The sequence below is a fragment of the Aythya marila genome (genome assembly GCF_965140915.1).
Source record: "Aythya marila genome assembly, chromosome: 24".
Lineage (NCBI taxonomy): Eukaryota > Metazoa > Chordata > Aves > Anseriformes > Anatidae > Aythya > Aythya marila.
The window spans coordinates 913,303-938,704 of record NC_139065.1 but is presented as its reverse complement, the minus strand read 5'-3'; the positions used below and the strand labels follow the sequence as shown (position 1 = coordinate 938,704).

The following is a 25,402-nucleotide window of genomic DNA, read 5'->3' as shown; positions in this document are numbered from 1 at the left end:
TTTTAAAGCAGAAACCACCACAAAGTTGGCTGTGGTTTCAGCTGCGCTTGTTCGAGATTTGTCCTGCTGACTACCAATCCTAAAAGAGTTAATCTAGCGAGCGTGACTCAGAAACAGAGAAGGAGATGTGAGGCTGAGCGGCTCGGAAGGCAGCACAGAAGCAGAGGTGAGGAACATAATAATTACCAAAAAAAAAGGTGCAGAGTCCAGGAGCGACGCTCCCCTCGGTGTGCCTGGCCCTGGCACTGCTGGCACGGGCTCCCTGGAAGGCTGCAGTTCCGCTGTTATAACACAGGGAGCAGGCTGGAGAATTTAGAGCTGCGTCACAGAGCTCAGCGAGAGAGCGAGAGAGCAAGCTCCGTCGATAGGTCTACCAGCAACAGCCCTGCTGCAGCAAGAGGGGAGAGAGGCAGCCAGAGAGGGAGAAAGGGCTCAAGAAAGAGAAGTAACACCAACACCAGGGACTGGGCTCCTGTCACCATCCGGAGTCATTTAGAAAGCATATTTGGGCTCGGTTGGCGTAGGAGGCTTCGCCCGTTGACGATGCTGGAGACCCGGCGCGCTTAATCCCACGGGGAGGGAGAGTGGGCAGACACCGAAAGGGTTAACGGAAAGGAAATTTCTGGAACCTTCTATTCTGCGGCGCTACACAGCAAGCGGAGGGCTGAAGACTGCGCAGATGGTGCACGGGCAGAGCTCTTCGGTCCGGTTCGTCTTTCCCACGTACGTACCCTTTGATCAGGATGGGGCTCGAGCTGCATCTGCGTTTTGTGATTGTTTGCTGGGTGTCCCCTTCCCCCCTCGTCCCTCACTTCGGCTCCCCGAGTGCCTTTATTATTATTTTGGCTGGGTACGACTGCTCTGCTCTGCGTCAGAGCTGTTTTCTCAATGGAGCGACGGCGCAGGTTGTACTAACGCCACTCTCGCCGGCATTGCCGTAATGCAGAGGAGGGAAGTAGTCGTGGGGGAAGAGATGACAACTTTGCAAAGACTGCTGCTTCCCTGCGCTGCTCGGGCTTTTTATTCCCTCCCGTCTCCCCGAGGGCTGGCGTGCCGGCGAGGATTTGGCGCGGGGGTTAACAGCCGCCCTGCGCTCCCCAGCTCGCAGCTCTGTCACTGCGCAGCTCGCCGAGCGGGGAGCGCTGACGCAGTGAGCATTGCAGGGCACGCCGGGCGGCTTCCCCCAGCCCCCGGGGGGGGGGCACACAGGTAGGCGCTGCCTTCCAGACGCTTCCACGCCGGCCGAAAGGGGTTAAGGGGCCGAGTCGAGCCGGGAAGGCAGCGCTCGGGGATTGAATGTCATCATTTTGGCGTTGGGGAGTTGTTTACCTTGCTCGCGCCGTGTCTCCGTGCTGGCAGCCGCCCAGCTCGCATGTGATCGTCCTGCCCCGGACTGCTGCATCATGAACCGGGGGCCGGGGCCGGCTCCCCATTGGCCGGGGGAGGGCTCTGGGCGCCGAGGAGCCCCGCGATTGGCGGAGGGAAGGGCTGGCAGGTGAAAAGCCCTCGCGGATTGGACGGCGCCGGGGTGTCAAATCTGAATGTTGGCTGCGAGGCTGCGAGCGGGGCGGCCGGCTGCGGGGAGGGGGGGGCAGGGGGAGGACATAGGGAAGGGTATAGGGGCAGGTATAGGGGCAGGTAGGGGTGAGGGTAGGGGTGCAAGTATGGGTGTGGGTATAGGTGCGGGTATGGGGGAGAATCTAAGTGCGAGTATGGGTGTGGCTACGGGTGAGAGTATGGGTGAGGGTATAGGTGCAGGTATAGGTGTGAGTATAGGTGCGGGTATGGGGGAGGTTATGGGTGCAGGTATAGGTCCAAGTATAGGTGTGGGTATGGGTGCAAGTACGGCTGCAGGAATGGGTGCGGGTATAGGTGCGGAATGGGTGTGGGTCTGGGTACGGGTACAGGGTACAGGTATAGATCCGGGTACGGGTGCAGGTATAGGTGGAGGGATAGGTGCGGGTATAGGTGCAGGGATAGGTGCTGGGATGGGTGCGGGTATGGGGCCAGGCACAGGGCCCTGCCCGCCCACGCGCCCCGCGTCACCCCGTGCCGGTGCCGGTGTGGTTTCGCTTTGCTGCGCGGCTGTGGCGATGACGTGTCAGAGCTGCCAACCTCGGCCAGGGGAACTTGCTCGGGTTTGGGGCTTTTGTTTTTCTCCTTTCTCTCCTGTTTTCTCTCTTCTGTCGGTGGGAGTTGAGTGCTGGTCGCGCTGTGAGCCGCTCGGGGCAGGGACCGAATGTGGCAATCGCGTGGCGGGATTAACGAAGCGGAGAAGGCTCCTGCCCAAACGCCGTCATGCTGCCCGGGCAGGAGTTGGTTGATGTGGGCGAGGCGAGGGAGCGCTGCCGGCAGCCCCGAGCCGGGGCTCTGCAAGGTCTGCAAAAGGAACCAGAGCGTTAGGAAGAAGGCAGGCAGAAAGGACAACTGGGACAGGCTGGGGAAGGAGGGATGGGAGACCGTAGACAGACAGCGGCTCCGGCAAGGATGAGGAAATGAAGATGAGGAGGAGGACGTTTTTCTCTCTTAACCATTTACTATACTATTTTTTCCACCTCTCTTCTTAAGTGACCAACAATGAAGATGGGCAACTGTGCCTGGAAGTTCTGAGGACACAACCAGCTTTGAGCTTGGTCCCTCTGGCTGAGGAAGTCGCCCGGTTATGCAGTGGAGTGGTAACTTTGCTTTCTCATATAGCAGGGAACATTATTCCACAGCCTTTCATCATACCAAGGCTTAAACAAGTTTAAGGCCGTGCTAGCATAAGCATTTAATCTATATTACTCACTCACTGACATCGCAGGCGTCAGGTCTGGTTGTTTAGCAACAACCACTGGGTTTAGAACCAGCTCAAACGAACTGCGGGTGTCTCGGTTACTCCGGCAGGAGCCTGTCCTCTGAACGGCAGGCGGAGAGGGGAGAGAGGCCGTGTTGACACACGGACACCCGCCCCGACCGAATTTTGGCTGCTATAAAGGCCGTACGCGTTGCAGTTTTATCCCCGACCGTTTCTTTGCGCAGTAACCCAGAGGGGAGGATACCGTTTCCAACGGCAGTGCGGTGGCAGGAACAGGGAGGGAAGAAGCAAACAGACAGTAGGTGCCACTCCCCAGATCTTTCCTCTTTCCCATCTCTACCTTCCTTGCTTCCCCTCCTTTCCTGCCGGATTCCGCGGGGAGTTTCAGGCTCTTGCTGCAGTCGTCACAACCCCTACTGACTCAGAGCCCTCGCTGGCTGTAGCTGGCTCCCTCGGAGCATCCTCGCCTCCTGCAGCGCCAGTTCCGCAGAGCAGGGGAACAACGGGAACAGCAGCAACAGCGGTGGTCCCTGCAGCAAGACGGACAGGCAGAAAGACACAGTTACACAGGAGCAGTGCAAGGCAGCCGCGGAGGTCAGTGTGCACGGCCAGGAGCTGGCCTAAGAAACGATGCTTGCTTTTCCCGGGAGAGCGGAGGGTTAAGTGGGTCCGAGCGGACAGCCCTTTGCATTCCTCCCCACCACAGCTGCGTGGTGGAGGCCCCGTTAGTTTGCAAAGGTAGCGCTGCGTAATGGCAGTTCTCAGCCCTTTGGATGTAGGTGCAACTGGCAGCCAGGCACACGCATAATTTGAGTATCAGTGTTCGGCGTAGGGATGTGTTTATTTTTGCTCCTTTTGCTACCATCTTTTGGCCACGGTGATAGTTTAATTGTGACTAAGCACAGGCAGGAAAAGGAGACCGAGAGACGAGAGGTATTTCAATGTTAAACTTTAGCTGTAAATGTCATTATTCGGGAATTGAGGTTACTGTCAGCAGGTAAATCTGGGGGACTTGCAAGAAACAAGGCTAAGAAGGGGACACGGCATATTTCTGTAGGACAGAAGCGATTTTGTGCATGTGATACTGTATGTGAGGTCTACGTGGCAAACTGTTCCGTAATGTTTTTCTGTGTATTGCCTCGAAAGGACTTGGAAAAGCTATGATTTCTTACTCCCTCTGACACTCGAGTGTGTGATATTGTGTAAGCTGATTCATTTCTCAGTATTTTGGTTCCCTTCCTTTGTACAGTAGGGTTTATTCTATCTCCCAGCCTTGGTGCGGCATTGTGACGCAGTGATCGTTAGTGCTTTGGGTCTGCTGGCAAAATACGTGCAATTTTCCTGGGAGTTTAGACTGTTCAAGGATGCAAAATTTGGTAAAGTTAAGAATTGCAAATGCTCGGGACATAAATTTAAAAGCAGGAAAGCATTACCAGCTTATTCTTCTGCGATACTGAGAGAAAGCTGTCGGAGCGATGAGACAGCCATGATATCTTTCTGCACTTGTTTTGCCGATGGTCATGTTACAGCTGTGACGCAGTCCGTTTTTGCTGCTCGTTCCTGTCTCTGCTCTGTGGAGTTGAGCTGATCAGGGCACAGGCAAGAAGACGGTTAGAAACATTAATTTAATACCGATGTTAAAGTTTGCAGCCCTACCTGACGTGGCAGGGATTTCGGCATCCACCTATTTTACCACCCACGATCGGTGAAGGAATTCAGATGAACGCGACAGCACCCCTAGCCATTTTGTTGCACGCAGAGTAGACTCTAAGCCTGCAGTGCTGCTGCTGCTGTTAATTTCCATGTCATACAAATACAGCGCTGGGCTCTGTGTCAGGAGCTTTACTGATGCTGTGAAAAGCTTGCAATCTATGAGGAAACGTTTCTCTTTTCTTATTTGGGAAAATTCGCTAGAACGTCCAGATGCCAAGTATTGCATCCTCACTCCTCTTACAAATCACTTCCAGACCTACTCAGAAAATTCACGGCTGCCTTGCATGTTTTCTAAAACTTGTTCATGGCATTTTCTTACAGTTTAATAAGGGTGTGGCTGGGGGGGAGGCTGAGCTTTAAGCTGCATCAGTTCAGTATCGGTATTACCGATGCTAACAGAGAGTTGTATACAAGAGCTAGCCGAATTGCTGCTATTCTCCATATACCTGTCCATGGATCCAGAGAGTCCCAAGCCCAGGTGACAAAGCTGCCCTTGTTATAGCACAGGAAGGAATACCCTACCCTGTTCTCACGCACTCAAAAGTTTTGGTGCAAAGCCAGCATAGAAATGGCCAACCTGGGAATCTCACAAAATGGTTTCAGCAGCGCTGGGAGGCACGCGCCGTTTATACTGGCACGGCTCCGGGAGAGGGACAGGCTCGCTGCAAGGTCACTCCCCTGCCTCCTCGTCACTGACCACTTGGTCCTGGAACTCCAGCTCCCTGGTTCTTAAAACAGTGGCAGTACCGGAGCCCTGAACCTGGAAGTGAGGCTTGAAAATTAATGCTGCTGCGGGAGGGGGTACACCGGGTCTGAAAGTATAGATCCAGAAAAATCCTGGATCTCAGAAGCATTTGAAGTTCAGATCTGTAATTTGCTTCTTGAGCAAACTACAGAAACTTGCTTGAAAAGGCTTCCTCTGGCCTGCTGGGAGTTGGGAGTAGCATATTTTTAAGGACTACGCATCAACTCACACCATGTTCCAGACGAGAAAAAAAAAAAAAAAAGTCTCTGCATATATCCGAATTTCTGTTCCCGCAGTCTTTATCAGGTGGACTCCGCAGGCTGCTCGGAGCTCCCCGGTGTCTGTCTCTCCTGGGCTTTTAGTTTCAGGCACCACAGCTCCACGGCTGCCTTTTTCCCTGCCAGATTTCCCCATTTTCTCAGAGGTTTCTATCTGTCCACATCGCTAGCATTTTCAGCGGGCGCAGGGCAGCACCAGCCCTGGGTGTGCTGCGGGCAGCACCGCGCGGCCAACGCCTGGAGGATCTAGGGCAGAATAACTTTGCGCCACCTTTGCAGTAACAAAGTTCAGCTCAGGGGCACGTTCTCAGGTCCTGTTACAAGGAGAGGAACACGGGGCTCCAGCAGAGGCCCAGCAGGGCTGCAGGGGGACCCTTCCCCCTGGCAATTTTGCCGGCCCCCTCCCCAGAAATCCTGCCCCAACCGTGCTTACAGCCTGCTCCAGCCTCCGGTGGCATTATTCTCTAGTTTCTCTCTAGTTTCCAAAGGAAAAGAACCTGGCTGCTAATCCTGATGCCAGTGACGACTCTTCGCCTACAGGGAGGCATATGTGATAGCTTGTCTGCTAAAAACTGAGCCAACACAGTGTGATTCAGACCTTCAGCTTTCCAAGGAAGAGAGCTATTTCTGAGTTAAGCACATCTCTTCAGCTCCCCACACAAACAATCTCTACCCAGTGCAAATGGTGCACAGTGCGTGTCCACCAGCAGCCGAGGGGTTTGCATTTGGCCGTACAGCCCAAACGCTTCCTGAACACCGAGGAGGGCTCCCAAACACAGCGAAGCTGCTGTGAGAGGAAGGATGATGGAAATTGTGGGAGCAGACACAAACCAAACAGCTCAGGTGCTGGGGGAGCCGGGTCCGTGCTTTTCTCCAGCTTTTTTTGCCAGGGCCTTCTGCTGTGGGTACCGAGCACGCTTTCAAATGTCAGGTTTAAGGGCAGGTTACACTTCTGTAAACATCTGGCAGTATCCGCGTCCTTATGCTCCTCACTGGCACAGGACATTGTTTTCTCTTTTCAATGACAACGAGAAGCGTGACTTCCCTTGACATTACCTAGAACTGCAGTGGTGGGGAAACACCATGTTCCTGCACTGCCTATACAAATCACAACAATAACCTCCCTGTGACTTCGTTCGAGACCTGCAATCAATACTTTATATTCCGAGGTGATGCTTATGTACAGAAGTTAGGAACAGAAAATTACTTTCCTGGTTTCAGCTGCCTCGGTGGGGAATATTTTAAGGTAGTTAGTGCTGTAACGTGCTGCTCAAACAAGCTGTGTGTAGCTAAAGCTGATGAGCTCTCAGCGCTGCACTCTCCTACCGCTCTCCCATGACCCAGGTCACGGAGGTGCCAGCCTTCCCTTCCCTTGGGTGAGTTTGCCCAATTTCACCTCCTCGTTCCTTGTGAGATCTGAAATCCTCAATAGCGCTCAGTGGTTCAGTACTTCCCGTGCCCTCCGAACAGGCTGTGGCTTTGCCTAGGAACTCTCATGAAAGCAAAGGTGGAAAAAAACCTGCCTGGCTCCAGGCAAGTCGAAGCAATTTCAGATTTGCAGACAGGAAGCAGATTAGAAACTGTAGCCCTAATGGCTTGTGCTCCCAGAATGGTCACTGAGCTAGAGCAGTTCCTTTCAGTTAGCTTATGGGAAAGTAATTCCAAAGAATAGCAAGTACTACCTTTCACTTAACAGTCTGAAACAAAGTTCTGGGATTAAAAAAAAAAAAGTCTTGCAAGTAAATCCTAACTCTCTTAGTGGCATTGCACTGTTAAGAATCCACAAGATGTTCCAAGAGATCTGCAAATTAAAGGTTTCTTGCATTTTTTTAAGCTTACTTCATTAGACCGAAGCACAGAACAGCAGATCAGTAAGGCAGAAGCATGAAACGAAGGCTGGTACAGCCCACCCCGACAGCCGGAGTGCCTGGCTCAGCCCTCAAACTGAGATCAGCCGCAGCAAAGCACCAGGGCGATGCCCCACTGACCGCTCAGCACCATTTAGGAGAACCCAGGTTCTCCCCAAACCCTGCTGGGAGCCAGCTCCAAAGCTCACCCCAGCCACACACCAGCACATCCCAGCGAGGGCCCCTGCGAAGAGGAAGGGCAGCGGTGCACCCCTCAGGCCTGATCGCAAACCACGCTTTGGCCATCACTGCTGCTGCTGTCAGCTGGCCTGCCCTAAATAACCTGGAAAAGAGCTACGTATGTCAAACAGGCAAGCATAAAAATGGTCTTTCCCTATCCCAAAGTCTCCAACACTCAGGCTGTTAAAAAAAAAAAAAAAAAAGGATCAGGACGATGGGCAGCTCGTTGTCCCTTCCGCAGTTAGACAAACGCAGCAAGCGCTCTGCCATCGCTGTTATGGGACTGGAAATCAGTGCCCCAAAGGCAGGCAGGGCTCACACAGCCTGTGCCCCAAGGCCCCACAGGCTCCTACCCCCAACGCGCTGTAGCTCAGGGTCCAAACTGCTCTTTTCTGTTGGTGGTGGGGCACAGACAGCAGAAGGCTCATAGACCCAGAGGGCCTGGGTTTTCACTGTACCGTTTATACTGCAATTCTCCGGCTGCAGTAGCATTAATAGATTAAAGGAACAGACTACGTTCGCTCAGGAACGTCATCTGGAGGTTTTATTCTGTTCCTAATGACAGAGAAAAAGTCTCTGTTGTGCTCTAAGCTCCCAGGGGACGCGCGTGTTGGCGCTGCCCCGAACAGCAGTAGCATCTCCAGAGCCACCCTGCAGTCCCGAGCACCAAACCCAGGCAGCAGCAGCAGCAGCAGCGACCCTGCCTCTCCTCGGCCTCGGTCAGCGCTGCTGCAGCTCCAGAAATCGCTGCTCAGCGATGAGCTCAGGCTGCAAGTCAGGGCACATTTGTCCATACCTGACCTACGCAATACCGCGCAGTAACAGAGCAGCACAACAAACAGATGCAGTTACACGCTCCCCCGAGCTGAGGAAGCTTTTTTTTTTTTTGAAACCTTAGAAGTTCACTCACTTCAATTCCCCTTACAGGTCACCACTTGCACTGTCACACCCCTCTGTCCTGCACCTGGCCCTGGTCTGACTCATTCCTCGACTGGGGGATGATGCATCGAGCCTCTCTGCCTCAGATCCGAATGCAAAATGGGAGCATTTCCTCCGGGGAGACCGGAGGCCGATGAACCACGAGTTTCATTCCGGCTTTTCAAAATGGAAGAAAAAATTTACGATGCACACAGGGTCATGCAGAGGGCTTAGCTCACTGTAGAAGCCCCAGAAAGTGCCTTAATGTACAAGCTGTGGGCTCTGAAAACCAGGTCTGCAGCACCTGGGCTTGTCTGGTTCGTGCAGACTGGATTAAAGGTCGGCAGCCAGGGAGGAGGCTCCCTTTCATGGGGGAGGCAGGGATTTCTTCCCTTTTTTGACTTGTCTAGAGGGCATAAAGCAGTGTGAAGTCCATGAAAGGCTTTGAGATGCTCCTCAGAAAGAAGCTATAGAACTGTACTGCTGCTAAAATGTGTCTGAAAAGGAGAAAAAAACAGAGTGATAGGGCTGCATTTGCTCTGCTATTACTTACCAAAAACCCCGGGACATTTTGGCAAGGCCAGCTGTAGCTGACAGGATGCGCCTGTCTCTGTACACGTGTGTGTCCCCACAGGTACATGTTCAACACACGCAGCAAATGCTTGAGACAAGCAGGTTTTTTTCTTCCCCCCTGCATGCACATTACCAGTCGAGCACTGCCTATCACATGGTCCTGAACTGCTCTCTTTTTTCTCCTTCCTTCTGCACGCTGCCTGCCCCGGCATGCCACTAGGTTTGGAAAGAAGAGCATATGCTGTCAGGGATGTGTCCCTCGTGAGAGGTGGATCTGCAGTTCAGCAGCAAGGGCTGACACCTTCTGGCTGCTGGGAGGGCAGGGGAGCTTGCTAAGGCAGAGCAGGATCTGCAGGTAGCCTGCAGGAGGGGCAGCATCATCATCTTAATCACGCTGAAAGGAAATCTGTTTTTAATCAAACTATAAATAATGAATGAGCCGCTGGTCTTCAACTGCTGCACGATATTTCTGGAAAGATTGCTCTGCTCTGGAGGGTGGAGGGGAAGGTGCTCAGACCCAGCTCCTCAGAGGCACTCGGGGGCTCTCCAGGCCTTGCACCTCCAGGGCAGCTTGCATTTTCCGCAGCACAAACACACCTGACATTCCCAGCAACTTCCTTGAAAACCTTATATAAAGATTCCTGTTTACTGTTCAGGCATGTGCTTAATACTGAGAAGAAGAAGAAAAAATACAAAGCAACCCTCACTTGGAGCCTGTTTCCAAAGGATGCTGCTGGGGTACTCTATCTGTGCCGCAACGAACCTCTAGCCAGCAGTAACTCTCAGTCCGGCTTTTCAGTAGTAAATCTTTATGCTGATAATATAGGGTGCCTCATAAATAACCGTGCCAGCAAGATGAACACTGGGGAGGGAACCTGCTTTCCACTTCTCTTTCACCCTGCTGCCCTAGTTAATGGATTTAGAAACTCCAGTAAATACCCAGACAGCAATCTAGTGCAGTTCTCCCCCCGCCCCTTCTTGGAAGGACGCGCTGTGTTCCCTGAGCTTTCCTCTGCTGTCCGTGGGTGTGCATTAGATGTAGGCACTGAAGCAGATTCTTGGATCCGGTTACAAAACCGATGCAAGGAGTTGCCAAAAACCCAGGGCATCGATAAGTAAAAGCTCACAACTCCGCTCCTGCCCAACTTCATTCCGTGTCGCAGCAGCTTCTGCATCAGCACAGGTCACACACGGCGGCCAGGCTCTGATAGCTCCCAAATGACCCGTGTGTAGTTGTTCACAGGCCTGAAGACACCCTGTATGCTCCCACGCACTCGCTGCAGGTTAACCACCACAGCTGCGCCGTGCTACGGTGCTGCTCACACCTATTCCCTTCCCAATAACCGTCAGCCGCTCATTTTCACACTCTCCTACCTCCCTGGCAACTTTTGTTGAACCAGTTGTGGTTATATTTGCAACTGCTCCCTTTTTAGGCTTCGTTCTGGCCCACAGCTCAAAGTTGTTTCCATGTCATTTATTTTCATTAAATGTTATTTTGTGCTCGCAGGATTTAGAACTCCTCACAAAAATCTGCATCTCCTTGCTAATTAAAAGCATGCTTCTTAAGAGCCACGGGATAAAGCTGACAAAGTGCCACAGTGACAGTCAATTTCCTTTCCCTATCACAAAAGCACCCAACTTCTCTTCATCTAACCGTCCTCTCTGATGGCATGGAGGTTATAGCCTGGCTGTGACTGCAATAACATCAAACATTGCTCCTGTACAACACAAACTTTTTATTCCTCCTCCCAAACCAGTAGCATTCTCTACGCTACAAAGTCAGCCCTTTTTTTGCCCCTAGCTGCTAAGAGCTTTGCTTTACCTGGCTACCAGAGGAAATTGCACTCACTGCTACAGCAGTAGGCTCCTTCATCACGTCTCATTGCTCCTATATCAGCCTCAACTAATGCCAAAAAATGTGTCAATAAAATACCTATCCTGAAGTTCACTGTCTCACTTTCTAATAAAATGAAATCAATTAATTTTTCTCTAGGTACGCTGGAGATGGAGGATTTGCTCTTTCAACCTGCAGCCATGCACAAGATCTGTCTTCCTCTGGAAGCTGGTTTCACATGGTGGCTTAGATTTTCCCACTTTGTATCTAGCACCATTTGAAATCAGTGTTCTAGGAGCAAGAATTACAGCGTGGGAGGAGATCAAGCAGCTGCTAACTTCACTGACAGCCTTTACTCCTTAAAACAGCACTTTTCCAATCATTAATTGTTCGACACCCATCCATTTTGTAACATCACCTGACTTCTAGACACTATGCAATCACTGTACGCACCCTCTCAAGCTAGGGCCACAGCAGCAAAGTCTTCCTTCAAATGTATTTTACTTAATAAACAATGGCTGTGAGTTAAAGTTGTCCAGAGTAAAGTCATCCAAAGGTTGCATGGAAACCAACGCAGCGCTTCTTGCCTGTCGAGAGGCAAGGAGCACATCCCCTTCCTGTACAGTCGCTAGGACCCCACCATGTAAGTTACTCTGACAGTTTGATCTCAGCAGTTAACAAACCAAACGTGACTTCAGTAATCGTGCTGGTCACACCAGTGCACACACAATCCACTCCTTTTCCAAAATTTTTTTGAAGTTTACCGTTGTTGCCTTCCAGTAATGTTTTGTTAGACTTCTATACCTTTGCATCCAAACCACTAAACTGAAGCTGAACTATTTTTGCCTGACCTCACCTGCACAAACATGCTCACATACACAAAAGGATGCTCGCTGTGTGGATGAAGCACTTGATCAGACCACTGAATAGTCTTCTTTAAAGAATGCGTAGATGTCATCTGCAAGAGGATTCTTCTCTGAGCCAGGAAAATGTCTCTTACACAGGCTGACCGATTTCTCTTGGTGTTCAGAGTCTCAGTTTTTGTCTAGCACCATTTGAAATCGGTTATGATGTAGGGGGAAAAGCAACAATAATGGAAAACTTCATTCCCCCCGCCCCCAGAGTCCTTATAAATAAACGCCATCCGAAGGCTGCTCGTGCTTCACAAACACGACTGTTATGCTCTTCTGTTCTCTGACCTGAAGTTACACCTCCAGGCCGAACCACCCGCACAACAGGAGGACAGTCAGCATCCCGTTCAACTGGGACGGGTGCTTAAAGAGAAAGCCAAGCATCTGTTCAAACACCTAACAAAGATTCTTCAACTCAAGCAAGCCAGGGCCCTTGCGACCAGCGATATTCCTTGTGCTATGTTTGCCTTAACCTGTTATTTACTCAGACTTCTTTTCTTTTAAATAAACTTGTGTGCTACTTGGTATTGGGCTCTGTCTCAGGTAGACAGATTACGTGCTTCCCTGCTGGACGAGATCCAGTTGCTTCACGTATTTCAGTCCCCAGGTTCACACCCAGCACACTGCACGAACCACGCTCAGAGGCGAGCATTCACACCGATTCTGTAGCCCCGAGAAGCCTCCCAACCACCACGCAGAGCTGCATTTACCAGCAGATGGCAACACGAGGGCTTTGTTACACCCGGCCTGTTTGTTAGCACAAAGTTCACGTGCTCACAGTGCAACGTGCCTTGCTATTGCCAGTTCAATTCTAAAACAAATCACATTTTAGAAAGTGATAGAGAATTCATGACAATCGGGACAAAATCACTTCTAGTATTGATGTCAAATTGCCCAGTAGCTGCCTATCCTCCTACCCCTGCACACGGGAATCCCCAAACTTTATATATAGCTTCTAAAGCTGTATAGTCTACACACTGTCATTGCTTGCAGTCCGTACCAACTGGAGAAGCACAAATTAAAAGATAGAGCAAATCATTTTTCTAGCCCATCCTCTGCAAGTTTGTGCCTTTACAAGGCAGCTGACTACACATTTCTTTGCAAAGAAAATAAAGTTCATTTCAAGCGTGAACCTCACACAGCTAAAAATAATCACATTCTACTTAATATTTTACTTAAAAACACCCAAGCAATATTTCCCTAAAGATTACAGCTATCACCCCCTGGACAGAAGTGCCAGGGCCCTCCACGGGCTTTGCTCCTGACGCAGGGTTACATCAGAACAGCCACACAATAAGCTGCCTCTTCCCCATCAAGTTTGGTAAAAATTGAGGTTCACGAGTGAACACTTCGGTTTTGGAGGTTCTAGGAAACCCTCTGCTCTTCCAAAAGAGGATAAAAAGACCACAAACTGCTCAGGAAATTAACACACATTCTCTATACTATGCATCCAGGTGTTTTAAGTAGTTTTCCATACAAAGTGCAAACTTCCATCTCAACAGTTACCACCTACTGCAAATTTGGTACATGAAAAATTATCTTCTAGAAAAATGGAAAGCAGCTGTGTACCACACGATGAATGAAAGACAAACACGGCTAAAAATACATTTTTTTTTATTTGCAATATTACAAACCATCACTAGTCTTTACATTGGGGAAAATATAAAAATAAAGCCACCTTTTACAGTTATTTCACTTTAGCGATAAGTGCGTTTCAGCGTATTTTAATATTGGAGATGCCACACAGAAGCTGGCTAACAACCGGCACGCTCAATTCCCAATATATTATAATATCAGAGTAATTACAAACAATTATCAAGCTAGGTATCAGCTATTCAAACGACTACAAACAAGTGCAGCCAAAAGCCCTCTTTAAATAACCCGACACTGTTACAAACTCTAGCAATACAACTGCTGGGATCGACCCAAAGAGCCTAAGAAACCCTAAATAGTTTGATGATGTTGAGACAATCCGTTCACCACCGGGGACAGCAGCGTCAATCTACCACAGCCGAGAACAGTTTAATGCTGCCTCGGCCATCTGCAGTGAGGCATTTTTTTTTTTTTTTTTTTCCCTGGGAAAACTGGTTCTTTTTCCCACAGATTCACAAAGCCAAAACCTGCCCTAATTTAGCTTTTGATTTTCATAATGATCTGAAATAGCCAGTAGGCATTTAAAGTAACAGCCAGCAGTGCGTGTCTGAGCCTCGGTTCAAGGCAAGTTCTGTGATGGGAGCTCCTGGAGTCACCATCTCGACCAAACCCTTTCATAGCATGGCTGGCTACCTAAAGACAGAGCACGTCTTCCCACATCACCAACATACCCGTTCCTTCGCTCCTGCAACTAAGGTGGCTTGGTCTTCCCTTACCGTGAAAAGGGAAGGGAGCCAGACAGGGACAGGCTCGTGTCTCAACAGATATCCACACCACCTGCATTACAGAGCTCGACTCAGCATAGTAGTCTGTCTACAGGGATTTGAAATGCTGTTATATGGAATATATGATTATAAATAGTAATTTAAAAAAAAAAAAAAAAAAAAAAAACAACAAGGAAGCTAAACCCACACGGCACCCTTTCTATCCTAAGAAACAACATAATTATCTCAGAAACAGATCAAAAAAATAAAAATTAAAAAAAAAAATCAAGCATCGCAATGATCTTAGAGGATGGCTACCACAGATTTCAAAGCAGTTTATGGTTAGGCACCTTCTGTCAACAGGCCAACGAATTCAAAATCAGGGGATGCTCCGCTATGGAATTCAAGTTTCCTTCAGTTTCCCATTGCAACAAGTCCATTATGGTGTTTCTGGGACTAAGCCAAGGAGCCAGGAATACAAATGGCTTTTTTCCTTCTTAAAAGGCAATAGAAAAGCTATAAAACCGATTCAAAGGCACATTTTAATCCATTAGATATACAGAAACGACCTTGGGCAAACAAAAAAAAATAGCATATACAAGATCTAAACTGATCATTTCAAGCGGACAGAGCCTTAAACGGTACTTATCTCTTCAGGAAATAATTAAAACATTTCAGAATACAATAATCATCATTTATACCCCCCTTGACCGTGAAAATGAATGAGAAGCACATGAGAATTTTAGCGAGCAGAACTAACATTGCATAGTCTTCCGTACGGAAAGAGAAGCACTGCAGGCGGCGGGCAGCAGCAGCCGGTACTGTGACAGTCCTGCTCGCAGCACTCCCGCCGACACAGACACTGGTGCATGCTACACGAGGTGCCTTTAAGTCCATTTCACATGCACAGAAAAGATGATAGGAGTGACCCACAAAGGACAGCAAGGATGGATATTCTGATTTTTTTTTTTTTTTTTTAAATCCTATTAATGATCTCCTACTACAGTTAATCAGTAGTATATAACAGTACAAGAGAGATTTATCTGCAGGAAGTTAACGCACTCATTTTCCATTTCTGATAGGCACATTCAACTGCAAGTTCCCCTCCCACCCTCAGAAAGGGTCATTCATGCTTTACAGCTCGTATATTTGGCAGTACATGCAGTGCTGTCACTCTTCCTACAAACAAAAAAACAAGGCAAATCAGAGAGTTTACATGTAAATAGTTCTTACATTTATTCTGAAAGCACAGCCTTAGTTTTATTAAATCAGCACGTAAAATCATGAAACTAAATCATTTGTCCTCCTTTTACTCAGCAACCGACAAACTATGAGATTTTTGCTTCATTTTCAGCCACTAGGCTACTAAGAATGACCTGAATGAAAAGCATTTGATCCAATTGGATCATTTCAAGCGATGAAGAGACCATGCCCGAGTATTATCAGGAGCTTAGAACAGGTACAGGATTCCTAACTCATTTGGAAGCTGCGCCATGTGCAACCCTTATACTATTTTATGCACAGTATGATGGTTAGTACTTATTTTATAACCAGAAGCCAAGTATTAGTGAGAATTTTGATTCTGTAGCCTGCTAACAGCAAATATACAATCTTTAAACATGAGGATTAAAATTTATAGTCACATCCACAACTAGTTATACCCATATGCGTGTATTTTCACATTCTTGAGTAACTCATCTCTTCTTTTACAGAAAAAAAAAGAACAACAAAACTCAACCAAAAGCAACAAACCTCTGCACTATCGCTTGAGGTCTCCAAGGAGTTGTAGATACAGGAAGAAAAACTTGGGAGCTAACAGCGTGTACACATACCAGCTGGTATGGCAGAACATTAATTTCTCCTATTGCCATGAACAAAAGGGAAGACCAGAAATAAGAACTTGATTCCTTTTTTCTCTCTACAAAAAGAAGGCCGACTAACCCAGAAAACTAATCTCATCTCTATTACGTACATCTTATTTCATAGGTAAATATAGTATTTATTCGTGTGCACCATCTCAAACTTATGACAAATACTCAAAAGTCACTTGGTCTTTAAAAAAATAATTTAAAAAGGCCATTCATTTGAGAAGACCTTCACATTAAAACAGACATTTTTTCAATCATTACCTTCTCAGAATTTGTGCAATGGAAAAAAATCAACACAAATACACAAGTTTATAAAACCATTTGTAGAGCAAATTCTAGCCATTAATATAGTAATGACAAAATGCCAATAAATACCAGTCAAATTAATCTCTCCTGTCTTAAATCTGTCCTACTGCAACAAGGTTTAAAGAGTCAGATTTTTAAAAGAGCTCGTTTGGACTCCAGACAAGTGCAATTCCAGCCATCGTCAAATGCACCTGACTACAAGACTAAGTGCTAGTTTAAAACATGAGAGAAAACTCAACTCCAAACAAGCGACTGTATTTTGGCACTTTTCAGGCCCACAGAACTCTAAATTTGAAAAGAGAAACTGCCTTTTTATAAAAGGTCTAAAAAGATCGTTTGCACTTTTTGTAATGCACTGTTGTAGCCCATTTCATGTTACTGAAAGAGGCACAATGTTCCACTGAGTCCGTACGTGGCTTCAATCACAGAGAAAAACATTACTAATTCTTTGAAGCCAACCCAAAATTAAGATTTGTGATATGCGATCAGCGGAAGCTACCATTTATGGCACTGAATGACAGTTCTTCCGGTAACACGTCCTGTTCTCACAAAATGAACAAAGTATAACCTTTCCTATAGGAAACTGAGGTGTACTGGATTCCATGCTTCCCCTGAAATTGAGTAAACTGTAAAAAAGACACTTAAGCTTAAAGCAAATGTCCAAATGAAACGGAAAGCATGTACCTTTTAAGATTCAATTAAGTCATTTGTGCAGTTTCTTCCATCTCAGCTGGCACATTAGTTTTTAAAATACATGTTTCCTTGCAATTCTCATCAACTGTATAGGAGCTGAACAGCAGAAGGGGAAAAAGGTCTAATTGAATATATCCTATAAAACTGACAGACTGGACATACAAGCGACAGAGGGTGAGAAAAGATTTGTGCTGCAGTTTGAAGACAAACCCAGTCAGTGTGAGGTACTAGAAGCACAATGGGTCAGAAAGGCTCGACCACGTCAGGAATCCAGGAAACTAAACAGTGAGATCTAGGCCTTAGTAAAAGGAGGTCAGGTTGGGCTTTCAGACAAGAATGCGATTTAATAGATGCTCACAGCGATGAAGCTTAAGGAAAGCACTAGGTGTAGTAGGATGTTTCACGGCGTGGGATTTTCAAGAATACAGCATTCTTTCATTTTTGATGATCCCTTCTTCGTTCTCCACACTGAGAAGTCTCTCCACACATGAAGAACACAAAGTGCTGCCCTAACACTCTTAACTCCCCCTCGGACTATCCGGGTTGCAAATTATCCAAGCAATGGGTGGTGAAAAGCAATTACTCAAAAGCACCGCAGTGCTCAGCAGTGTGCAGGTACGCAGCCTCTGCCACTCTGCTTACAGGGCCACTGCGGCCCTTGTAAAGATGCCACATTGCCTACGTGGAAGACACTAAGGCTAAAACCTTGCTGGATGTCACCTGGCTTCAGGGGTCTCCCAGGTAGGACTGTGTGTACTGTACTATGAACACAAACTGCAGGAATATTTCCTCTGGTGGGCTTTATTATAAGAATCCCTTCCTTCATCTCACATACCCCAAAAATCTTTTAACAAGATCTGCTGGAATTTAAGTCAGTTCAGATGAGATGCATATAGTATGCGTACCACCCAACTTGCTCTGTATTTTCAGTATTTTGCCTGTTACAAACTATTCCTCCACTTTTTTTTGAAGAAGGTAAGATAAGAAATCACTACAAGAAGCAATGCACAGTGAGGCATTCAAATCTCCTGCCAACCCCCTATGAAAAAGCATACATTAACAACTACCCGCTTTGAAGATGAAATTTAAAATGCCCTGCGTTCCACTAAAAACAAAATACTACTATTTATGCATTTGATATTTTACAAGTCTGTAATGTAGGGATACCAATCACTGCTGCTGCAGAAGGAAAAACTGAAGTGGATCTACACATTATACATTCCAGTTGCAAAGCCAGCTATTTGCTTTTTCAAACAGTACAGGAGGACCATTTTAGGTCAATTTCATGTGCTTTTTTTTTTTCATTGTAATTAAGCCTGTGTTATTTTAAGGTGTTTCTGATCCAAAACACAGTGGTTGTCCAGGTCCCCTCACTACCATTGATACATCTGTAGAAGCAAGGAAGCCCCTTAGCTCACCTCCAAGGCTTCCAAGCTCATTTCAACCCCTCTAGCTCTTAAAGCCTATGGAGACCTCTAGTGATGCCAGATGCTTACTCAGGCAAGAAAATAAAGCAGGTGAAGCCCACCCAAGCCAATACTACCACTGTTTTTAAGAGAAAGTGGCATGTTTTAAAGCAGATGCAAAATTACTTTCTTGGTAAGTGTACCTATGTTAAATATAAACCCAAGCACAGTTTTTCCTTCCCTAAAAATAGCACAAGCGTTAATTAGCAGCTTATTTGAATAAAAGATACAAAAACAAAGTCAAATATGTTGTTAGGCACTTTAGCTTCCCATCAGCTGCTAAGCTTACGTATAAACATTAGGCATTTGAAACAGAAAAGGCAGATAAAGCTCAAGAAACTTAAATATATGTTAGCATTGCTTTTGCTCAGTCACAGAAATTGGCAATAAAAAAAAAAAAAAAAAAAAGCAGGCTTACTCACCCTTCTTGTGAAAAGCATTTCTTATAGACCCAGAAGGCTGCCAGGAACACCAGAACTACTGTAATCACTTCAGGAAAAAAAAAAAAAAAAAAAAAAAAAGCTTTAGAGTGACAGTCACTAACTCACAAAAAAAATACAGCCTCAAAAATTAGCACTGTCTTCACCCAGAGTCCTGTACAACTCCCTCTTCTTACAACACTTAAATTTTCATGGCTTATTTCACATGTGTTTGATGCTTTACTCAGGACTCTTCAAGGTAGATCTGCTCAAGAACAGTGATCATCAAGATGGCAAAATACCACCAGTTCAGGAACATTAAAACAGATGTCACAACAGCCTAACTCTACTTTTTAGAAATAGTTTACAAGGAATCAGTGGTAGAAAACCACATTTGTAAAAATGTGTTTGTTATCCACTTTTCTAAGCACAAGGACAGAAAGATGGAGTAAGCACTTCAGTTCACTGGCAGTTATTTATCTGTTCATGCTTTCAGTACACCCAAATGTTGAAGAGTTTATGAAAGTGACAAAGTCGTGGAACACTGCCTTTGAAATCTAATTACATATATGAAAAAACATTTTACAAAAAAAATGACTTATAATTGCTAAGTAACCTTAACTTTTTTTGAATTCTGCAACTTCAGTAGACATTTCTAAAATTTTAAACACTAAAATAATTTTAAAACAATCAAACCTGTAAAATCATTTAACATTACTCTAGTCAGAGATGAAGATGACAATATCAATTCCACAAAAAAAAAATAAAATTCACATTGTGTATTGTTCAGGTTCTAAATGATACTTACCACAGATGATGGCGATAACATAGGCACCTAAAACAAAACAAAGGAGTGTTATGAGGAACACATCTTGTTGAAGATGTTACACAAATGTATCTTATACAAATACTCATTAGGGTATTTCAAACAGGTCAAGCATTTTTGCCAAGACAAGCCTTGCAGCAGGTCTGTTTACATGGCAACTTCTATTTATTTTAAAATATTCCTATTCTTGAATGGACTTTTACCGAAACCTTGTTTTCTTACGTCAAAATAAAGATGGAAGTTTGCATTAAATGACTTCTCCTGAATATAAAGGTATGTTCCCAAGAAGTAAGTTTTCTGTTACATATACTTTTATCCTGTGAGAAATTCTTGCAGTTCATACTTACTTAAGTGGCAAGTTGGGACTTCAGGACTCCATTTGCCTTCTCCCATATACACAATATGATCTGCACCGTGTAACGTGTAGCCTGCGTAACATTCAATTGTAATAGTATCCCCTACAGCATACTCAGGTTTTTGTCCATAAATTACTCTGCCATGACTAATGACTGGAGAGGAATCATGATGTACAGGCTTACCTGAAAAAAAAAAATAATAAAAAAAAAATTAAGAATAGAGCTGGTACATGGAACAGATCAATGATGTTGCCAACAAAAAGCCCGTGAAGCCCCTAGAGTTGTGTAAATATAAGAAGCTCAGTCACCCTCAAGACATTTTACATGGAAAGGCTGCCTGCTTCCTATAAGCCGTAGGTACTTTTGCTAATGGACATGTTTCAGACACATTAACAGAAATACACATCCCAACTCCATCAGGACAAGCTGCTGCATCCAAGTAAGAACCTCTCCGTTTATAGTATGAGTGATCACATGATGCAGAGTGAAATGAGCATAAAGTTTGTCATCAAAGGAAGAATCTTCAGAAAACACTCCCACTCCAGACCTTTCAAGCAGACTTTTGAATTTTGTCAATTTCTATACACAAAGCTAAGACTAAACTAGGACTCCAACCAGGCACAGAACTCTCCTCACCTGCTCAGATCACAGCCCAGGACACTCACCACCTATTAACAGAACCCAGCTGTGCCCAGCTGGGCACACTGACAGGTACCTGACTTTCAGGGGCTGCACACTGTTACGTCAGACATTTGGAACTTGTCCATCCTTGATTTTACTAATTATGAATTCTACTCACATGCACAGTTTTGTACAGAGCTCCATCTATTTTGTCCTTCACACGTTACTGTGATCTCTTCAGCACCATCAGGAAAAGCACAGTGAAGATCACACCTTAACTGAACAGACTCTCCTTGTTTGTATTCGGATTGCAGTGGAATCACTTGTCCATGTGAGATCTTTGGGGCACCACAGCTATCTTCAGTAACTAATACAAGTATTAATTAGTAACTCATACTGAAATACACACAGTAGCTAGCACTGAAATTTAAAAGCGTAGTGATAACGCACTTTAAATGTTTTATTATTCATTAACTCACTCAGTATATATAAATTGCCATTGAGAAAAAGAAATTAGTATACCTGAATTGCTAAAACTTCTAGCATACCTTCACAATTTTAAATGCAAATTTTTCCTTTAGAAGACTTAATGAAACATCACTGTAGGTATTTGTTAGGGTAGTATGATCATGATATAGCAGCTGAGAAATCCATATCTGTTGATTAATTATTTTCCTAAGAATCATCCCCGGATGCCTTGTCAGACCCATTCATTAAACAACACTCAAGCACACCTTTTGCCAAAGTGGTTCTCGTTCTTGAGAGCTCATTACTAGAGTATACGTGTAGGAAATCCTCTCACTGTACTCTGTGGCAACATTCCCCCTCTCTCTAGCACAGAGAAAGGAACAAAGTTGTAGAAAATCCTCTGCCATGTCCCATGCAAATGAGTCCTAAAAATAATTGCCTCTCAAAAATCTAACAACATACTGCACACTATACAAGGTGCCTGGAAAGCAAGAGTTGAAGGGCTGGGTGAGAACACATTCAGACGTGATGATTCTGATTACTCTAGGATATTACGAACTCCCTCATTGTGCATAACCCTCATATTTTCCATCACGATTCAGAAACACACCTCTTCCTGTATTTCTGTATGAAATCACTTGAACAAATAGCGTGATGCTATAATGATGTGGTAGCATCACGGGTAAGTCCATGCTGCAACTTCTATAGGCAAATCTGCAATTCAACTCATTCTCACCCAAAAATTGTTAAGAACCATGTGAACACCTAAAACAGCGTCCATAGAGGAGGCTCAATGTCAACTTCCTCAGCTTATGATTTCCAACTACAGTATACTGACTTCAAATTTTAGCTAAGACTTACAGCACTCTCAACTTACAACAAAAGTTGGATTGCTATGTCTATGTAACGACTTACTTTTTTCACAAGTCGGTTTTGGCGGATGCCAGGTGTTATCTTCTTGACAGGTAATTACATCCTGTCCGATCATGAAATAGCCTGGATCACATTCAAACCTAACCGAGTACCCATAGCTGTACAGAGGTCCAAATCCAGTTACTTTTTTTCCATTTTGAACTTTTGGGTTTTCACATTTGACCACTGAAATAGGAAAGAGGAAAGCCAGTTCTGAAACATTTGTTAACAGTATCTTTACAAGTCACAGCTAGTCCTAACCTAGCTTCCCCATTCCTGCTCTTTACACATTCTTTTATCAGATACTCAGGCTTTATGGTCTGAGTTTCTTCACTTTATCCTTGTCACTTCTACCAATTGCATACAAACTGATGGGTTTGCCCTTTTTTTTTTAAAAAAAAATAATAATAAAAATAAAAAAATAATAAAAAAATTTTATCTTAAGTTCTAAGCCATTTTGTGTCATAATCAATCAAATCAATCAATACCCACAATGTAGTTTATCCGACCTCCATCAGAATTACATCAATTTATAGCAGAAGATAGAAGTTCCTCCTTTTCTATAAGAAAAAACATTCACCTCCTCACTCAATTCCAAAAAAGGTCAGATACTGAAGCTTTGGAGTCAGACAGGCTACAATAAAGAAATATATTTTAGAGCTAACAACCTTTACATTGTGGAGGTGGTCCACTCCAAACTCCATTTAAGTCTCCATCAAGCGTGCAGAAAATAGAACGTGTACCAACCAGCGAGTAGGGATCTTCACCTCTCTGTGCATCATTGCACCTATAGGTTACTGTTGTTTGATAAACATACTCAGGTGCTTCGGTGTAGTACCCGTTGGCTATACTTGGTGGTGGTTCACAAGGAACTCCTAGAAATAAATCACACATTTTAGCTGACAGAATTTTGTTACCTTGATCATCTATGTTCATACATGATCATACATGAAAGTGTACTGCACAGGTGCTTTAAAATAAGCTATCACCATCTGAATACAAACTTAAATGTGGTCCTAATTTACTTACGTTCACAGAAAGGAACAACTCCATCCCAGTCAACAGCTTTATTTTTAACTACACAGGTAATTTCACTACTTCCACGTATTCTGAACCTAGACAGGTAAAAACATTTAAAAGAGGTAAAACATAAGAAACCTCATTTCTCAAGGAAGGAGCAAGAAACTTTGCTTGCGTAATTCCATAATTCTGACTATGGGGATGTGACATACCACACTTCTGTTGTAACGAAAATGGTATCTTAAAAGAGTCTATTTTGCTAACAGTCTCCACTTTAAAAGTGAGAGAGAAGCAAATGAGATGTCACTACAGGAACGGATGGAAACCTTTCCATGTACCCTCTAATACTAATACCTTCAAGTTACTAACACTAAATAAATTGTAAAAGGAAAGGAAGAAAAAATCCTTGTAGGAGGTTAGCACTTTTGAGTTCATTTGCTATATACAGACAGGTGGGTTGTTATTCAATAAAGCACAATGAGTGGATGTTTGCTCCCTGTGCCACAGGAACATTAAAAAAGGTTGTTAGTGGTTAACACTGTAGTATTCGCTAAAAACCTTAAGCCTCAGTTGATGCAAACAGCAAGTAAAGCCAGGGAATTAAGTTTAGATGTCATTTTATTTGCCCAAGGTATAAATCTGGAGATATTTCAAGTCAGAACTGGAATGAAACCTACATAAGAAAGTTCGATTTTGGTTCAATCCTGGTCTAAACAGGAAAAAAAAAAAATGAAAACTTCACCAAAACACTCACCCTGTGTGACAAGAAAAGGTAGCTTGTGAACCAAACGTAAGATCTGTCACATGAACAATACCGTTTTCCAGTTCTCCTGGATGAGTACATTTTCTCGCTGGGGAGAGAGGGGAAAAAAAAATAAGTCTACATCTTTGTAGTTATATACAACGACTAAGTCTTTGTCGTATGCTGTCCTTAAAATCACTAGTATTTTTCAAGCTTCCTTTTAAATTGTAAAAAACATTAATTCTCATTTGAAAACAACTGAAATCATCAAATCACAAAGAAGAAAAGCAAGAGTTTAAGCACATGTCACCTGTACAGAATTCCTCTGTTTGCGACCACCTTAAGTCTTCACCACACGTTCGATCTGGCGACTTCCCAGGGATTTTCATATACCCGGGGCGACACACGTATGTCACTGTGGTTCCAACGGGAAAGCTCTGCTTTGCGCTGGAACTCTCCGTCAGCTCCGCGTACTGCAGTCTTTCTGGAGGCATACACTCCTCTGCCAGAGCACAAGGGAAGAAAAAGCAACACTTAGATTTATCAACAAGGAAGGAGACAAGCTGAGGGCAGGCTAGTGTGGTAGGTTTAAGGATGCATCAAAAAATGAAAGCAACAACGTTCTTAAAAGCCAGAACTACTTATTTATTGAGATTTCAGGTTTTCAGTTCGTATTTAGAGCACATCCAATGCCCAACTCCACGCTAGCACCGGTTAATCCACCATTTGTTTGCTCGCCTTGCTCTTTAGCGTTCTGCCTAGGCAACGCGTTGCTTCCTAGCGGCTATTTTTTGTGTTTGCCTCATTCTTGCGGTTAGATACAGAAAACTTAACCCCCTGCGTGCTCACGGGGAGCACAACACCCGCGTGGCAGGCTGTGGGGAAACCGCAGGGGCGGAAAGCAGCAGGGTGGCAGCTGCCCTTCCCCTGGACAAAAGGCCGCTGCCGCAGCGCCTCGGACAAAACCCTTTGTGCTCCTTTGTACTCACCCACCGAGCTAGAAAACAGCGTTAAACAATAAAACCACCGCCCCCCCACCCCGTGAGGTAACCCCCAGCCCTGGGGCTGAGCCAGCACCCACCGGCACCAAGGGGGCCCCACGCTGCGCTTCGCAGCCAGGTCTCGCCCCCCGCCCTCCCTCCCCTCAGCTCCCCTCGCCCTGTGAGGCGACGAACGACCCCCGGGACCCCCCCGAGACCTCCCCGGTTCCCCTCAGCGCCCCCCCGGCTCCCCTCAGCTCCCCCCCCCCGGTTCCCCTCAGCGCGGCCGCTCCCCCTCCATGGCGCCTCACGGAGAGGGCTGAGGGACAAAGCGCCCGTTCCTCACCCTCCGCCCGCGCCTCGCCGAGCAGCACCACGACCACCGTGACCAGCAGCAGCCCGAGGCCAGGCGGGCAGATCCCCGTCCCCGACCCCGTTCTCGTCCCCGTCCCCATGGCCGCAGCCCCGGCAGCGCCCGCTCCGCGCCTCTGCCTCAGGAGACGCAGCGCGGG

At 45.9% G+C, this 25,402-nt stretch overlaps 1 protein-coding gene and 2 long non-coding RNA genes across 6 annotated transcripts in view; 2 read left to right on the top strand and 1 right to left on the bottom strand.

Annotated features, from left to right (window-relative positions):
* The window catches only part of LOC309887075, a 28,872-nt gene extending 16,498 nt beyond the window's left edge, over positions 1-12,374 (top strand). Inside the window, exon 3 of the long non-coding RNA XR_014319021.1 lies at positions 11,105-12,374. This is a non-coding gene — a long non-coding RNA (uncharacterized lncRNA). The remainder of the gene's footprint in view (positions 1-11,104) is intronic.
* Positions 590-11,001, top strand: LOC309887074. Its single transcript, XR_014319020.1, has 3 exons — positions 590-723; positions 2,569-2,675; positions 8,548-11,001. It is a non-coding gene; the product is annotated as an uncharacterized lncRNA (long non-coding RNA).
* CD46 (CD46 molecule) lies at positions 3,188-25,391 on the bottom strand. 4 transcript variants are annotated; one of them, XR_014319019.1, is made up of 12 exons: positions 25,237-25,391; positions 24,221-24,412; positions 23,923-24,019; positions 23,178-23,263; positions 22,817-23,023; positions 22,152-22,334; positions 20,947-21,135; positions 20,139-20,330; positions 19,774-19,800; positions 18,969-19,035; positions 4,231-4,381; positions 3,188-3,327 (listed from the first exon to the last, which is right to left on the bottom strand). XR_014319019.1 is itself a non-coding variant. In XM_082778506.1 (12 exons), exons 1-11 carry the CDS (start codon positions 25,343-25,345, stop codon positions 17,086-17,088), a joined length of 1,440 nt encoding a protein of 479 aa, XP_082634632.1. In that variant the 5' UTR covers positions 25,346-25,391; the 3' UTR covers positions 13,451-15,392; positions 17,072-17,085. The 4 variants fall into 4 exon arrangements, 3 of the variants coding, with proteins under 3 accessions (XP_082634632.1, XP_082634634.1, XP_082634633.1); XM_082778506.1 differs by lacking the exons at positions 3,188-3,327; positions 4,231-4,381 and adding exons at positions 13,451-15,392; positions 17,072-17,176; XM_082778507.1 differs by lacking the exons at positions 3,188-3,327; positions 4,231-4,381 and adding exons at positions 15,406-16,074; positions 17,072-17,176.
* Between the last annotated feature and the right edge of the window lie 11 nt (positions 25,392-25,402).